Source organism: Mercurialis annua, linkage group LG4, assembly GCF_937616625.2.
Source record: "Mercurialis annua linkage group LG4, ddMerAnnu1.2, whole genome shotgun sequence".
NCBI lineage: Eukaryota > Viridiplantae > Streptophyta > Magnoliopsida > Malpighiales > Euphorbiaceae > Mercurialis > Mercurialis annua.
This window is the reverse complement of record NC_065573.1, coordinates 34,457,866-34,473,428: the sequence shown is the minus strand read 5'-3', so window position 1 is coordinate 34,473,428 and position 15,563 is coordinate 34,457,866. Positions and strand designations below refer to the sequence as shown.

Here is a 15,563-nt window from a genome sequence, read left to right as displayed (position 1 = left end):
ATTACAAGACATTTTTCTCACGCGTCACTTACTTCTCTCTCTTGACTCTGACTGTTCCACTGTCTCCCTCTCTCTGTTTCAAACAAAGCTCTCGACTTTACTCATTTATAGAGAGAATTAGAAACTAATCAGCTTCTGGGTATCTGTGAAACGACAGTTAAACTTGTGTTTTACTTCTGCATATATATATGTAAAACACATATATATATATATATTTGGTGTGTGTATGGGTTTTCAAATGAAAGGTGAAGGGAAGATGGTGATGAAGTCTAAGATGAAATGGGTTGGTTTGGTTGGATTAGTTTTGTCTGCTTTTAGTCTGTTTGTGCATTTTCTTCTGGCTAGATTCACTCAAGAGGGTATATCTGACTACCAATCTTCTATCACTATCTTTTCTTGGAGACCCATCTTTGAGACTAATGCTGAATTCCCCAAAAATGTAAGAAGTTTTGATCTTTATTTTTGTTCTACTTTGATGGTTTTTTGAATTAGAGTTCTGGTGCTTGTGAAAGATGGAAACTTTTTGGTGTTAGTTTTTGTTTTGTGAATCTTCCTTTTTGTTATTTTGCATGGATCTAAGAAGGCTATTTAATGAAACTTAGGTGTATTCATTTGTTTGTTTTCTTGAATTTGCTAAGTTCTTTGTTCTTGTGATTTTTATTTTGTTTAGTTTGGATCTATTTTCAATTAATAGGCTTAGTTTGTTTTTCCATTTAAATGCTGCTTCTGTTTGTATGTGGTGGACCATATGGTATCTAATCTGCAATACTGTTTATTACTTTTGGCTTGCGATGAACTATTGTTTTTATGGATAGTTTATAGTTTTCACTTTAATCTGTGGTGCAGAGCCCGTTGTACAGAAGACTATGGGGTCCGGTACGAAGTCTCGAATCTTTGCATCCAGATGCAAATCCCAGAGGACATTATGCTGGTTAGATCTTGTGCTTATCTTGATGTTATTATTTGTTCCGTGTGTTTTGAAGACTTGAGTACTTAAGTATTAAAATTTCAGAATGTTTGATCTTCGTAGAGACCAAAGTTACATTTTTTTCATGATTTATGAGACTTAGGAGCTAAGAAGTAAAAACTGATAGAGTTACTGCATTTTTGAAGGTAGTGATAGGTTTTTGATGCTTAGTTTATGCCCCGTCAGTCGGGTTGAAGTGGTCGGACAATGCCTGCAAAAATAATTTGATTTTGTTTTATGAGTTGCTAAAGAAAGAAGACGGTATGTTAGAGCAGCAATTGATTATTATACGATAACCAAGTCTAATTTAGCAATATAAGTAGGTAATAGATCTAAACAAATGCAAGGTCCATAATTAAAGAAATGTTACTGACATAATTTCAATGTTTAATGTTTTGCTCTCTGAATCGTACACTGTATTTGCATAAGAAATGATGCCCATTTCAGGTGATTTAACTTGACACCATTTTCCTAGAAAACCTTAGCTGGATGCATTTTTGATTATACTATGCTGCTTACGTCTTTGACGTAATTATCTCATGCTCAATTAAAGGATTGTCTATCAGTAGATTGCAATTTTACAGTTGCTTATCCGTCTTTTCAAGAAAAGTGTGGTTACATATGCTTGCATTCAAAACAGTTTGATAACTGCATGAAGTTTGTATGATGGTATTTTTTTTTTCTTTTCTATATTATATTTGAAGCTACATTCATGTGACAGATCCCAAACCACTCTCAAATGGATATGTCTTTGTGAAAATACAAGGCGGTTTTCATGAAATTAGGAATTCGGTGAGGATGCATTTGCATGCTTTTGAAATTTTAGATTTAAAATTATAGTATAGAAGATTCTAATCTCTTATTAACCTTTTAGATTTGCGATGTGGTTGCGGTTGCTCGGCTTCTTAATGCCACTTTAGTGGTTCCTGAGATCCAATCAACCACAAGCAGCAAAGGAATCAGGTGATTTTTGTTGAATCTCATAAGTGCAATGTTAATTTTTCTTAAAGTTATCTCAGTGGAAAAACTAATCTTTTTGTTAATGATATTTTAGCTCCGAGTTCAAGAGTTTTGCATACCTTTACAATGAGGATGAATTCATGGCAGCTTTAGTAAAAGATATAAAAGTTGTGAAAACCCTTCCCAAAGATCTTAAAGGGGCAAGGAGAAAGAAGCGGATTCCATCATTCAAAGTTTCTCGTTCAGCTTCGCCATATTTTTATTTGCATCAAGTTCTTCCAGTACTCAGTAAGCATGCAGTGGTTGAATTGGTGGTTGCTGATGGAGGATGCTTGCAGGTACTCACAACATAGACCTGATCATGTACCCACTTGATTTTACTGTTTTTGTGTCTTGTTTTTGCCACGTAAGAAAGACAAGCTGTTCAAATTTGACTTGTCAAGTGAAAAACTGTTGTTATATACTTATATTCCCCTTTGAAAGTTTTAATCGTCTTTTCTCAATCTCAATTTCATACCATATTTTAGTTTCATTACAGTATCAAATAATTAGAAACTATCATCTTTTCTGATTCTGCTGTAGGCTATTCTTCCACCTCAGCTTGAAGAGTATCAAAGACTGAGATGTAGAGTTGCTTTTCATGCCTTACGGTTCCGACAAGAGGTCGAGGAACTTGCAACTAAGATTCTGCATAGGTTGATGTTTGTTCCTAACATAATTTTTAACTTCACTACTTCCATATTTTTCTTTTATACTGAGTGATACCTCTTAATATTTAGGTTAAGGGCGTCTGGCCGGCCATTTATAGCCTTTGATCCTGGGATGACAAGGGATGCTTTAGCATATCATGGCTGTGCCGAACTCTTCCAGGTACCAATGCCAAACCCAGATGGCAAAATTTGTGAATTTATTTGTCAAACCTTACCTCAGAACTTATCTGGTTTTTGATTGTGTATTGTGTCTTGGAGCTCTTCCCAAGGATGTGCACACTGAACTCATTCAGCATAAGCGAGCTTGGATGATGAAACACGGTATCATCAAGGGAAAGCTTACTGTAAATTCTATTGAACAGCGGCTCAATGGTTTGTGTCCTTTAATGCCAGAGGAGGTACTATCCGATTTCTGTTATAGATTGCACTCATTCATTACATAGTTTCTTTTAAAATTATCCTTTGAGCAGTTGTGCATTTTAATTTTGTCTGTTCCAAATGACTTGGACATTTTAACAGGTTGGTATTCTTCTCCGCGCATATGGATACTCATGGGATACGGTTATATATGTATCCGGTGGAGAAGTTTTTGGTGGCCAAAGAACATTAATTCCTCTTCACGGAATGTTTGAAAATGTTGTCGATAGGACTTCTCTAAGTGCAGGATGGGAGCTTAGTAGAATTTATGGCCGCGAGGTTAACCTTGTTGACAAATATCCAAGGACCCCGCCTTCTTTTGTGGAAGAAAAGAAGATTGTAGATTGGAAAAATGCAGGTCCAAGGCCTCGGCCACTTCCGCCTCCGCCAGCTCGGCCTAAATCTTATAACATTGAAGGGTGGTGGGGTTGGGTTGCCGAGAGTGATAATGAGCCTGAGAGCACGGTCATTGAGTTGAGGACTAATGCCCATAAATTGCTATGGGATGCAGTTGACTATATGATCTGTGTTGAAGCTGATGTGTTTATTCCTGGATTTGACCGTGATGGTAAAGGGCGTCCAAATTTTGCCAGCTTGGTTATGGGGCATAGGCTCTACCAATCAGCTTCATCTAAAACATTTCGACCGGACAGGTAAAATTCAGCACACAATCGTGAATGCATGTATAATTAGCGGCTTAAGAAAGTATCTATCAAGTATTATGCTGCTTGGGAACGGAATTGCTGAAATGAAAAATGGCGAGATGATATTTTTTTACTAGAACAGGTTATAAATTTAAATGTTGAGTTTCAGAAGCGTTTTCAAAAACGGAAATGCAGAAACGTAGGATTTACAAGCGCCTGTGTAACATACTGTATTTATATGAAGCAGTATGGATTTCCATATCTTTTTAATATATTTGTTATTTAATGTTCTAGGAAAGAAGTTGTCAAGCTTTTGGATGAAAACAAAGACCACCTATATCAAGCAAACCATACGTGGCTGACATCTATACGCAGACATCTTCGAAGAAGTTTGATCGACGGGTTAAAAGAAACATCGACTAAAACCAAGCCATTATCTTTTATTTCTCATCCAGTTCCTGAATGTTGTTGCTCGAGATCTGTTCATACTGAAACATCATCGCACGCTTCAAGCCCGTCAGCTCAGACACAGGTTGAGGCTACTCTTGGAGTTACCCACCACTGCCCTAAATGGATGGATGGTGAAGAAATGTCAAGGTCAAAGGAAAAAGAAATTGAGGAGGATCTCGATGAAGACGTTTCATCGTCTTCGGGATTTTTTTTCAAGCATAGTGTCGGAAATAATGAAAATGGAGGTGGAGAGATAAATAAAGAAGAAGCTCCAATGGAAGACCAGGAAGAACTCGAGAGTTCCGAATAATAAAGAAGAGCCCCATTTAGCCGCGGTTATAGTTTATGGTTCAGCCTGTGTAGGTGAGGGAAGGAAGGTTTAGTTAACTTCTAACTGAAGAAATCAATTAGCCAGCCTTTAAATTTGACCCGTGTGTGTTCTGATCGATCGCTCTTCCGGTAAGAATCCCCACTTTTGATTCTGGGAAAATATATAGGTCAATTTTGAGATAGACTAGGATGTTCCTTGTGACACTCTTTTGTGGAAAAATTTCTTCTTTTCCTAGGCATTTTATTGATTACAGTTTGTAACATAGTTTAGCAGAATAACATAGGTGCTAATCAGTGATGGAATTGTATTTTTTTTTAATTATAATTGACGAATAGAAAGTTTCGAGACAACTAAACTGCTAGACTAGTGAAATTGCCGAGTAACAGAGTCAAGGAAACGACCAGAGTCAGCAATTGTCATGACTCATGGGGTCAAAATCACTTGTTCAACAATTAATCCCCCTTAAATGTCATAATCCATCCAAAATAAAACTTGACCATCAAGACATCCCAGCTTATAAATTTTCCCAATCTATTGATAATCAAAACATAAACAAATCAAATCGAGTAGCGGTTCTAACATTTCTTTGAATTGTGACTAAAAACTACTGCAGCTTAAGTTTAACGAGCAAATGAACAGCAACAAAAAGGCTAGTTGGTTCCCATCCTTTTTAGGGTGGTTTATTTCGTGCTTCGGTGAGACTACCAGAATGTCCGGTGATGCTAACGGTGATAAAAATTACACACGCTCTACGTCGGAGGAGGCAATAGTAACGGCATCTAAGCATTTCTCTTCTGCTCATAAGATCCATTTCAGCTAGTAATAATAGTATGAATGGAGTTTGTAATTGTAGATTTCCAAAGTTGGGCATAATTTTTTTAAATCCTACTATATTTTATAATATGATTTTCTGAAAAGCTCTAGACATTCTACATGTATATTCAATCAATAAGTATTAGTACTCAATGTTTGTGCTCATATATATTTCATGAAGCTTCTTTATATGTACGTTTTGATTATTATTGTTTGATTCATAATCTGCCCAATTATAATGTCTCGGGCATAATTATTGATAATAACTGCGCATGTTGCCTTTCATGTGACATCAGCAATATTGTGTGCCACATCAGTATTAAACATATTCCAAATCAGCATTGAAGCTTCTATATCATATAGTATCATTTTTGTTAGGCATAAATAAAATAACCCATTTTCTAGTCCCTGATTTTGTTTTGTTTTTAGCACTCTATCCCTGTATTTTTATGTGTCAACGACTCAACATTGAATTATTACGCCTTTTTTTTTTTTTTTGATAATAATAATAATATTTCATTAATAGGTAAATAAACGTACAACTTGATCTAAATGTAAGCTAAACAATACATTCAAGAAGTACATAGAGAGTAGGACATCAGTAAAATAGCAGAAATTTATATCTAAATTCTTCAAACGCGTTGACGGAGCTCTTTGGATGTGCAACTCGGCGATCCGCCCGCTCCACTCGGTGATTATTTTAAACCACAAATCGACTCTTTGGTCTTTGTATGAGTCCGATTGATAGAATAATAGAAATAAAAATTCTCTTGATAATACTTTAGATCTACACCCCAAGATAATTTCCATGAAGGAAATAAGAAAATCCACAAAGGGTAAAAATAACTCCACAAAGGAAGACAAAAACTCCATAAAGGAAGAGAAGAAGCACAAAATAAAATTAAAATTTAAAATTATTGAAAGCAAACACTACAATAGAAGAGATTTGAGAGTGAGGGAGGTGATTTTAGACCAAAAAATGGCCAAAATCACCTCCCTTGAAGATATGCGGCTAGGGTTTTAAGTTGAGAGAGTTTTTTTGTTTTTAAGGTAGAGCAATAATTTAAAGAGAGGATAATGAATGTATATCTAATTATTACGCCTTTCGTTTCATTAATATCGGGCCATTTCGTTATAAAAAAATCTCAACAGTGTCAATTAATTCACGTCGGAGAAAAATTAACTAAACGATTTAAATTCAATAAAAATGGAAATACATAGACTAAATTTTAGTAAGATAAATATGAAAAAATTACTAAAAAATGTATTACCATGGCACTAAAATGATTTTTGTTTTTACTAATTACTAACAATCATATTAATCTATCAAAAATAATTTATCTTTCAATGTTATCATTTAATTATATTTTTGAAAATCCTCTAATTTATCAATAAATTAAATTAAAGTATAATAGTTGAAACAAATAAAATAACTCTAAAAAACACCCATGTCACAGTGTTTGTTAAAGAGCGATTAATTAAAAATAATTTATGGCAGACAAAGAAATTCCAAAAAAATTGTAGGGCTTTCTCCCTCTCACTGCAAAAAAAAGAGTTCGAATTTCAGACCCGGCGGACCTTTGCCGGATAATATTTCGGAGCTTTATTTCTCAGTTCTCATGCTCTCATCATTTGATCCGCACAAACTCAAATTTACCTATTAGGTAATGTTTCTGAAAGTTTAGACAGAAGATTTTTTTATTTTTTTTAATTATGCTCTTCTTCGCTTTAACTTTCAAGCTCTGTTAATGTTTTTTTTTTTTTTCAGTTTTAGCTGAAAACAGGTTCGATTCTGGAATTGTTTATAAGCAGACAATCGAGCTTCTAGTCTGAAATTGAGAATAATGGTGAAATCTGGTAATAATAAGCCTCATAATCTTCAAGAAGAAGAGTACGATGAAGCTGACGATTACGATTCCTCTTCTTACAGAGGTGCTTAACACATTACATTACATTGCTCTACTTGATAAAGAAATGTTTTTTTTTTATATTAATTTCATTGAATTATGCTGTTGTTGCTATTTTGAAGGAGAAACAGGGAAAGGAGAAGGTAAAAGAAGTGAGCAACACAAGTCCAATAATTCCAATGCGAATAGTAGGTCTAAGCATTCCGAGACTGAGCAACGTAGGCGGAGCAAGATTAATGAGAGGTGATATTACATTTTAATTAGTTGTTTTAATGTTTACATAATAAACGGCAGCAACAATATGTGCCTGTCTTACTAGATTTATAGCTTTAAAAATTTGCTCTTGACTGTTTCAACTTTGTATGAAAATAGTTCACTTGTTCAACATTGTAGCATAATTTGAAATGTCAGGATTGTCTGTTTGAAAGAATCTGAAAAATATTTTCGAGTGTATGGGAGCATGAGGATAATATGAAAATATGAGGAAAAAAATAAAAAGAAATGGAATCTTTGTCTTGGTCCAGATTTTAGTAGTAGTAGTAGGAATATAAATAAAAAGAATGGCGGCGTAGTATTATAATGGTGTAGCAACAGTTTTGCAGTAGATGGAATTTGGGTTGAGAAAGATGACCCAGTTCATTCAACTAATGTATTTAGAGCTACAGTTGAGCTATTCTGTCAATTTTCGGTTTTGAATAGCTGGCTAATATGTTAGAGATTTGCTGGAAGTGGAAGAATACTTGTAGGGTTTAGCTCTCTTTTTAACTATACTCTCATTCATCGGTTATCAGTCTGGTATAGTAATAAGAAGCTTTTGTTTGGTTTCTTAAGCTTATTGAAATTCAGTAGCACAGTAATGATTCTTTCCTCATCTTTGAACAACTCTATCTGTGAGTCAGGTTCCAGATTTTGAGAGAAATTATTCCTCAAAATGATCAGAAAAGAGACAAGGCTTCATTCTTGTTAGAGGTGTGTGCCAGTATCTTGGATTAATTGACTTAAATTCTGTTACTCTCAATCAAAAATCCCAAATCTTTTTCTTTCTTAACTAAATTTTAAAAAACTAATAACAATGTGCAGGTTATAGAGTACATTCAGTTTTTACAGGAAAAGTTACAGATGTATGAAGGGTCGTACCAGGGCTGGGGTCAGGAGCCAACAAAATTGAGGCCTTGGGTAAAATTTTAACTGATGATGTGTGTGTACTTATTGTATTTTGAATTGCATTTTCCTTTGTTTGCTGTGTTTCTTGTGCGTCTACAGTTAATCTTCAACTAGTATTATTGAAATTTTCCGAACACGGGAAGTGGGTTTTCTTATTGCTTCTTGATGAAGTGAATATCACTTTTTTGGGAACAAAAAATATTGAATTTTGTTCAGAACTTGTTTGAATCTCGATTGAAGATTTTTAGTATTGGATCCTACGATAACATCTTTTGATTGCGATTGTGGGGAATAGTAAAGCATCTTCTGTTTATTGCAGAAAAATCACCATTCTCCTGTTGAGGATCTAGTGGATCATTCTCAAGTGTTGAAGAATGGTTCTGCTCATGAGACCACTGCCATGCTCACAGATATACTTAACCCGATTGAATCTGACATGGGAACTGCTGCAGTTCCCTTTAATTTGCAATCACATTCAAATATGTTTGCTACTGATGTGAGGGGTGGAGTCACTACTCAGCCTGTCCAAGAATCTGTTTCTGTTTCTGATGCTGATAACATGGCATACCAACTTCGATCACACATGTGGCAGTGTAGACCATGTCCTAATGAGTGTGTTGCTCCAAGCAATATGAATAGACAACAGGAACCAACTAGTGAAAGTGGATCAGATAGAAACTCAAGAACATATTCTCAAGGGTGAGTGCATGAATAGAGTATATTACTGTTCTCTTGCATTGATTTCCAAGTCTACTTGATCATGCTTAAGTTTTTGCGCAATAATTTATTGATTGGGTAGGAAGTAGGCGAGTATGGTTGCTCTACTTCAGATCTGAAATGCTAGTAATATGGTTCAGGGCTAGTAATTTAATCACTGGAATCTGAAATGCTGATTTAGAATTGCATTTAAAATTCTATTCCACTTGGGTAGGATTTCTACAAAGATGATAATTTGTATTGGGCCTGTCACGGGTTTTTATTTCCCTGATTATGCCCTTGTTTTGTGTATTTTGTTTTTCTGTACATCTTTCGTTTGTGAAAGGTTCAATTTGCATTATCATTTATGTTATTGGTTGAGCATGATTCACATCTTTGTTAGAACCCTTAGATTAGTGTATCCTTCTATCCTCTTTTCCTTGAGGACATAGTAACTAGTAGTGATAATTCCTATGCTGAAAACTTTATGGGGAAAAGGATATTATAGTTGTCATAACAGAGTGGAAATGCTGGTGTTCAACAGGATATTGGATAATCTGACCCAAACTCTGCGATCTTCGGGCGTAGATTTGTCACAGACAAGCATCTCGGTGCAAATTGATGTTGGCAAGCAATTAAATACTGTATCTGCTCTTACAGCATCAAGTTCAAAGGTTGGTTTGTTATTCTAAACTTAGCACGTGAAGATGCCAGTTTTTAGATGGCATCTGATGGCTGGGTAATCCAGATTATTACTTCTGGTTTCTGCTATTTCCTTATTTATCTTTTGCTTCTTGTACTAATCATCCAGGATCAAGAAAATCGATACCTAAACAGTCAATTGATGGAACAAACTGTTTTTGAGAGTTGCATGGAAGACTCTGATCAGGCTCATAAGAGACTGAGGACACAAAAGATCTAGTTTATTCATTCTGGTTTCATTTTCGCCTGTTTGATTTCTCAATTTTGGTCCTTATTTGAAAATGGTACCAACCCTAGATCAGCTGTACATGGTTTCTACTCTTCGGTTTGCGCGGTGGCTTTGTTTTTAGGTGAGGGAAAGCATAAGTTGTAATTGAAAGTGTTATATATTCTTTTGTTTATAGCTCTTATTTTAGATACACTTCCATGCATATAATGAGAAGCTTATTTATCTTCCAACTACTTTCTCTCATGTGAAGTTTCTTCTCTAGCTGTTTGATTAATCTCCAGTTTAAACCTTTTTGCGTTTTTTTGTTTCTTTTCCCGGACATCGACATCCATCTGTAATCGGAGATTGCATTGGCAGTTTGGTTTGGAGGCCTCTAATAGCTACTGCATTTTATGCTTCGTGACTGTTTCAGTTAAAGTTGGGTCCCTGGATGCTGATGTACCTTCAGAAGCATAGCTTAGTAGTGATATTGATGAATCAATTGTTTCAATTATAAAGGGTTAAATACTTGATGCAATAAATTCATCAATTATAGCAGATTTTATAATTTCAACACAATATTTAACTCTTTTTTTTATATAATTTACAACATATTTTTTATAACCATGAATTATTATTAACTGAAAATTCGATTAACTGGTGCTAATATGGACAGCAGAGTTCATATCTCCATGCTTTTCATTTTGTAGTTTCGGCATTTCACTTCATCATCAATTGATTGGATTTTCAGCAGTAATTTGATTTGGAAAATAGTAAGTTTAACTAGAGCTAAAGTGGTGATAGTTATAATTTTTCCAAAATAATATTACTATTTTTGAATTCATTCCAATTGTAATGAGAGTGTTCATTACATTTATTTTTCTTATTTGTAAATTATAATGAATGAAGTCAAAATCATTCACAATCATAGTGTGTGAAATGAAATAGCAAGTAAAAACAAGACAATGAGAGCTCAATTTGGATTTGGGGTTTTTCAACTACTCTTCAAAAGCTCTCAAATGCATTTGAAATCTGTGAAAAATAGTGATTCTAATCAAGAATTAGAATCATTAAGAGGCTCAATTCAAAGGAGGATAACTCAAATTAATAAACATATTTTAAGGAAGTGGATTACTTAAGCTAATTAGCACTTTGTAACCAATTATTAAACTGTTTTTTCTTTTATGGACAGTCATTAAGGGTTTGAAAAATAAATAGCTAACCCACTTCTGGCATTGCTTGAGTGGTAAGAAAGCTAAGTTATGAGGAGTTTGAAACTTAAAATAATTTTGGCACTATACTTAGTGGGTTGGCTATTAAAAAGTAGCCATCTCCATTAATGTTTTTCAAGTCAATTTTTTTTTTCTTTATCAAGAATTATTTCTTGGATCACTTCAAAAATTAATATTTTCTTGGATCAGTAATAATAAACTCTCTTGGATCATTCAACTACCTCTATTTCATTTTATTTTGAAATACCAACTAACCATTTATTTGTTCTCTTGCTTCTCTACAACAACTAACACACTATTTGTTGTCTTCTCTTTGAACATGAACCTAGAGTATATCCTACATGGACCTCCTTGGGAATATTAGTTTATAGTAAATTAATTAAATACTTTAAAACCTTTTGAGTAACCTTTTTAAACTTTATTTTAATATATATCCCACTGTTTTTTTTAATAGTAGATCATGTAATGGGATTAAGTACACTAGTTATATTAGCACTTACTTGATAAGATAAACAAAATTTTGAGGAAAATACATTTTCTAGTCTCCTAATTACTTTGAATGATTATGCTAGAAGAAAAGCATTTTGAAGAATATTAAATACCTCATGTATTGGTTCAATTTTCTTGGAGATGTAGCAACATGGAATTAAGGAGTATGATAGACGGTCGTCTCTAGTTGTCGGTAACACTTATTTTCGGTTGTTTTTCTACCTCTTTCGATATCATTTCCTTTCAATTGTTTTTTCTCTAATCACCTTCCTCTCTCGCCTTCATTTACTAGTTCCGTCGCCGACAACAGCCATGGATTCTCCCAAAGACATATGGCATACTTGTTGATTTAAGTTATAGGTGTAACTACATGACATTTTGATACTACTTTGTCCACTTATCGATGAATTATAATCAATTCAATCAACTAATAAAATAGACAAAATGGACTAAAAACAGAGTAACAATTAATTATTAGTTTTCTACTTGCATCTTATATTAAAACACATGATAGAAGTAGAGAGGACTGTAGTTTCTCTTGAATTTTTGAAATAAATCATTACAAGAGAGAAGTGTGGAAAATGCTTCCACATCCCAAAGTTCCATGTCTCCAACATTTTTCACTGTCCTTTCAAATTCAGCTAACTAAATATTAGCCCTCAACAATGGCTTGTTCTTCCACTCTATACAAATTCAGGTTATTCAAAAATGAGTTATTATAAATATTCTGAAAATGCTCGTGAGGAAATGCCAGACTGAGGCTCCCTCCTTCCAACTTGATTCCGTAAACGGAATCAAAAGCCTCTGTATTAAGCATTTATGCAGTAATTTTCTTTGATAAATACTTATATGCACAACTAAAGATGGCCATGTCTTTGGCATGACTCAGATCATGTATTACTCAATGGCTCATCTAACAATTGCAAGCACTCATGTGGATTGGCATAGAAATAATCCTCTTCCTTCGGTTTATCTGACATGACAGCTCGACTTTTCGGACTCCCCATTCGATCCGCATGAGTTTCTTTAACAATAGTAGATAACTCATCCCAGCTCAATGATCCTTTGTTGTATTGATCTATTAGACCAACTAGAAGCTTTCTGTCTAGAGAAATAGTCTTCTTAAATCCTAAGAACCTAAAATTCATTGGACAAAGAAAATCACCCTTGTAATACTTATATAATGGCAATCTATATAGTTCGGAAATAGAAATACTGCGACGAGAAACGCTGAAACAGAAAATGGCAAAATGATATTCTTTACAAGGATAGATTATAATAGATTGGAGTTTCGGAAGCATTTTCAGAAATGGCAACGAAACGCTGAAATGTAGGGTTTGAAAAGTTTTTTCTGCAATATAGATGACAATAATTGAGGATGCAGACGAGAAATAGCAGAAATGCATTACCTGCGATGGCCTTCAACGACTTTAGCCATATTTCCATCATATGTAGGAACAAATACGTCGCCCTCCAGGGAGACGAGATAATCCAATGCTGCCATTTGAGACGAGTGATTCTGGAAAAACTTCAAATCCGATGATTCCAGCAGAGTTTCTTTCCTAACCTGGTTTCAAAAGTATTTTAAGTTATTCCTACAAACAAATGCAAGGACGCTTTCCGTCATACGCTACTCACCACGTTAGGGAAAGTTGCTACCAAAGTCTCCATTCTTCTTCGTCCACCGTATATTTCTCCAGAAGCAATGTATATTTGAACATTGTGATCAACGCCTAATGCGCTTAATATCAGAGCAGTTTCCTCAGGTGTCAAAGGACACAACCCTTCTTTCCTTTTCATATCGGAATTTATAACTTTTTCCTTCCACCAGGGGTATGCATACCTAAAATCATGCAGAATGCTAGGATTAAAATATGTTTTAAAATTACTCGTCTTAATCGTAGTAACAAAGAGAAAACTACCTCATTCTTGTCAGTTCCTCGACCTCCTCATAGTTACAACCTTGAGTGCAACCTGAGAAAGCCAACATATCCATTTCATATCTCAGATGAAGGACCAGGAAGGGACCTTTCTCCCTCAAAATTCTCACAACTCTTCGGCCTAATTCTTCTATCTGTGGCGTAAACCTCAGAGCATTAAAATTTACGCGACAGCGTAACTTTTGAATCGCAAGAGGTAGTCCGTTGTTAGCAAGACGAGCATCTGTTTTATTCAAATGTACGATTTTGTACTTCTTCACCAAAGGTAGAATCTGTTGGCAAACACTTCACAAAATTAGTTGCATTAGTCCAAAAATCCAACATAAAAAGAAAAATGCTAGCAGTTGCTTCATAGTCTTAGCGAACTAACCTGATGGAGGTAATAAGATATGTTCGACCAACTAATCGGTGGCAACGAGTGGAACATCCCCAATTCAACCCGTCTTTTGATCCTAGGCGGTAACTCTTTCAAAATACGAACCTCGTCTCTCAAGGAAGTGATGAAATGATCAACATCAAATATGTCTTGGAACTCACTGCCACATCAAGAATTTAACAAACGAATTACGGACCGAGCTGATTTAAATTCATGAACACTACGAAATATAAGTGTTCGATTGAGACTATGAACAAACTAGCAATACCTCGGATCATTCCAAAATGAGGTTCTATCCAATTCTGGGACAACAAGAGTTACATTTAGATGTCTTGCAATAACAACCATGTCACATATCTGCATCATACAAAATCCAGAAAAGTAAAAGATCAATGAATCAGAGATAATCACAGCAAACTTGATATAAGTAGTCATAAACTCACTGCTGCTCGCATTTGGTTGAGTCCTCCATTGCAGGAAACCATAAGATAGCCATTATTCTTATAAACCCCTACAACCAACATAATCAATCAAAATGTAAAGCATATATTAGACAATCAAATCAAACAATTCTACTAACATAACTGAAATCAAAAACAACAGAATTGAACTCACTCTTAGGAGGATGAACAACTTTAGCAGGAAGAGAAGATAACTGAGCAATTTGATCAGGATGACTAAAACAAGAAGGCCAGCCTTTCAACAATCTAGGACCCCAAATCTCACCTAATGCCATCAATTGAACAACACAGGTCCATAAACAAGCAGTGGTAATTGCCCTTAAAATCCAAAGCTTCATTGAACTATGAGACCTTGATGATGAAGGTGACAATGAAACCACTGAATTCTTTAACTTTTCAACTTTCCCATCTCCCAACACCTTCACTTTCACTTGCCATTCCTTCACATTCTTCTCTTGCTTACACATTTTTAACATCTTTTTTTCACTTTTTGCCTCCAATTCTCCAAACCCACTTAACCACTTGATCCCTTGTACCAGAAAAGTATGGAGATTCCTAATGTTAATTAATTAAAAACTGCCTTGAAAATATAAAAAAACCTTCTCTTGATAATTAAAATAATCAGCTTGCTTCATATTGTGTCATCACCAAATCTTTAAATTATAAGAAAAAAGTACAAACACACACCTAATCTTGTCATTTTTAAGAAACAAAACAAACCCAGAAATTATACGCAAGAATTTAAGAAGCTAGCCAAGTAAAAAATAACTCATTTTTCATATTTGTATAAATGAGTTTTTCATTTTTGAAAGAAATGTATTTAAAGAGATAATGTATTATTTCAAAAAAGTTTAAAGAGTGAGAAGTGGAGAGGTTAGTGGAGATTTGTTATTCGCCGGCGAGCGGTTGCCGGAAAACATGTCGGAAAATGAGGGTGGAGATAGAGAGGATAGATAGAAATAAAATCAGCAATTTAATAGCAACAGAAATGGCCTTTGATTAAGGCGTGAGTCTTGTTGTTTACAATTTTACCTTTTTACTGCCACGTAAAATTGAACCCCATGGTTAAAAACAAGAAGTGATAAAACGGTAACTT

At 34.7% G+C, this 15,563-nt stretch overlaps 3 protein-coding genes across 5 annotated transcripts; 2 read left to right on the top strand and 1 right to left on the bottom strand.

The window, feature by feature from the left end:
• Nucleotides 1–4,834, top strand: LOC126677826 (O-fucosyltransferase 27). Of its 2 annotated transcripts, XM_050372623.2 has the most exons (10): nt 1–439; nt 847–931; nt 1,689–1,759; nt 1,842–1,930; nt 2,022–2,265; nt 2,510–2,622; nt 2,707–2,797; nt 2,907–3,035; nt 3,157–3,707; nt 3,993–4,834. In XM_050372623.2, exons 1-10 carry the CDS (start codon nt 227–229, stop codon nt 4,456–4,458), a joined length of 2,052 nt encoding a protein of 683 aa, XP_050228580.1. In that variant the 5' UTR covers nt 1–226; the 3' UTR covers nt 4,459–4,834. The 2 variants fall into 2 exon arrangements, with proteins under 2 accessions (XP_050228580.1, XP_055961430.1); XM_056105455.1 differs by lacking the exon at nt 1,689–1,759 and having other exon boundaries at nt 299–439.
• Nucleotides 4,835–6,756: 1,922 nt separating this feature from the next.
• LOC126679518 (transcription factor BIM2-like) lies at nt 6,757–10,220 on the top strand. Of its 2 annotated transcripts, none has more exons than XM_050374565.2 (8): nt 6,757–6,956; nt 7,061–7,224; nt 7,331–7,442; nt 8,099–8,168; nt 8,280–8,375; nt 8,683–9,062; nt 9,604–9,733; nt 9,871–10,220. In XM_050374565.2, exons 2-8 carry the CDS (start codon nt 7,137–7,139, stop codon nt 9,979–9,981), a joined length of 987 nt encoding a protein of 328 aa, XP_050230522.1. In that variant the 5' UTR covers nt 6,757–6,956; nt 7,061–7,136; the 3' UTR covers nt 9,982–10,220. The 2 variants fall into 2 exon arrangements, with proteins under 2 accessions (XP_050230522.1, XP_050230521.1); XM_050374564.2 differs by having other exon boundaries at nt 6,759–6,956; nt 7,322–7,442.
• Nucleotides 10,221–12,203: 1,983 nt separating this feature from the next.
• Nucleotides 12,204–15,539, bottom strand: LOC126677771 (rhamnogalacturonan I rhamnosyltransferase 1). The gene is made up of 8 exons (XM_050372548.2): nt 14,622–15,539; nt 14,450–14,517; nt 14,275–14,363; nt 14,001–14,166; nt 13,613–13,902; nt 13,329–13,533; nt 13,100–13,257; nt 12,204–12,827 (listed from the first exon to the last, which is right to left on the bottom strand). The coding sequence occupies exons 1-8, from the start codon at nt 14,941–14,943 to the stop codon at nt 12,581–12,583; spliced, it is 1,545 nt and encodes a 514-aa protein (XP_050228505.1). The 5' UTR covers nt 14,944–15,539; the 3' UTR covers nt 12,204–12,580.
• Between the last annotated feature and the right edge of the window lie 24 nt (nt 15,540–15,563).

Bases quoted from the DNA above. Each gene is read 5' to 3' on its own strand.
- LOC126677826 (XM_050372623.2), top strand. From the start codon at position 227: ATGGGTTTTCAAATGAAAGGTGAAGGGAAGATGGTGATGAAGTCTAAG. The intron at 932-1,688 runs GTTAGATCTTGT...TTCATGTGACAG, and splicing joins TCCCAGAGGACATTATGCTG to ATCCCAAACCACTCTCAAAT. The intron at 3,036-3,156 runs GTACTATCCGAT...ACATTTTAACAG, and splicing joins GTCCTTTAATGCCAGAGGAG to GTTGGTATTCTTCTCCGCGC.
- LOC126677771 (XM_050372548.2), bottom strand. From the start codon at position 14,943: ATGTTAAAAATGTGTAAGCAAGAGAAGAATGTGAAGGAATGGCAAGTG. The intron at 14,518-14,621 runs GTGAGTTCAATT...TGTTGGTTGTAG, and splicing joins AGTTGTTCATCCTCCTAAGA to GGGTTTATAAGAATAATGGC. The intron at 12,828-13,099 runs GTAATGCATTTC...AATGAATTTTAG, and splicing joins GTCGTTGAAGGCCATCGCAG to GTTCTTAGGATTTAAGAAGA.
- LOC126679518 (XM_050374564.2), top strand. From the start codon at position 7,137: ATGGTGAAATCTGGTAATAATAAGCCTCATAATCTTCAAGAAGAAGAG. The intron at 8,376-8,682 runs GTAAAATTTTAA...TGTTTATTGCAG, and splicing joins CAACAAAATTGAGGCCTTGG to AAAAATCACCATTCTCCTGT. The intron at 9,734-9,870 runs GTTGGTTTGTTA...CTAATCATCCAG, and splicing joins TTACAGCATCAAGTTCAAAG to GATCAAGAAAATCGATACCT.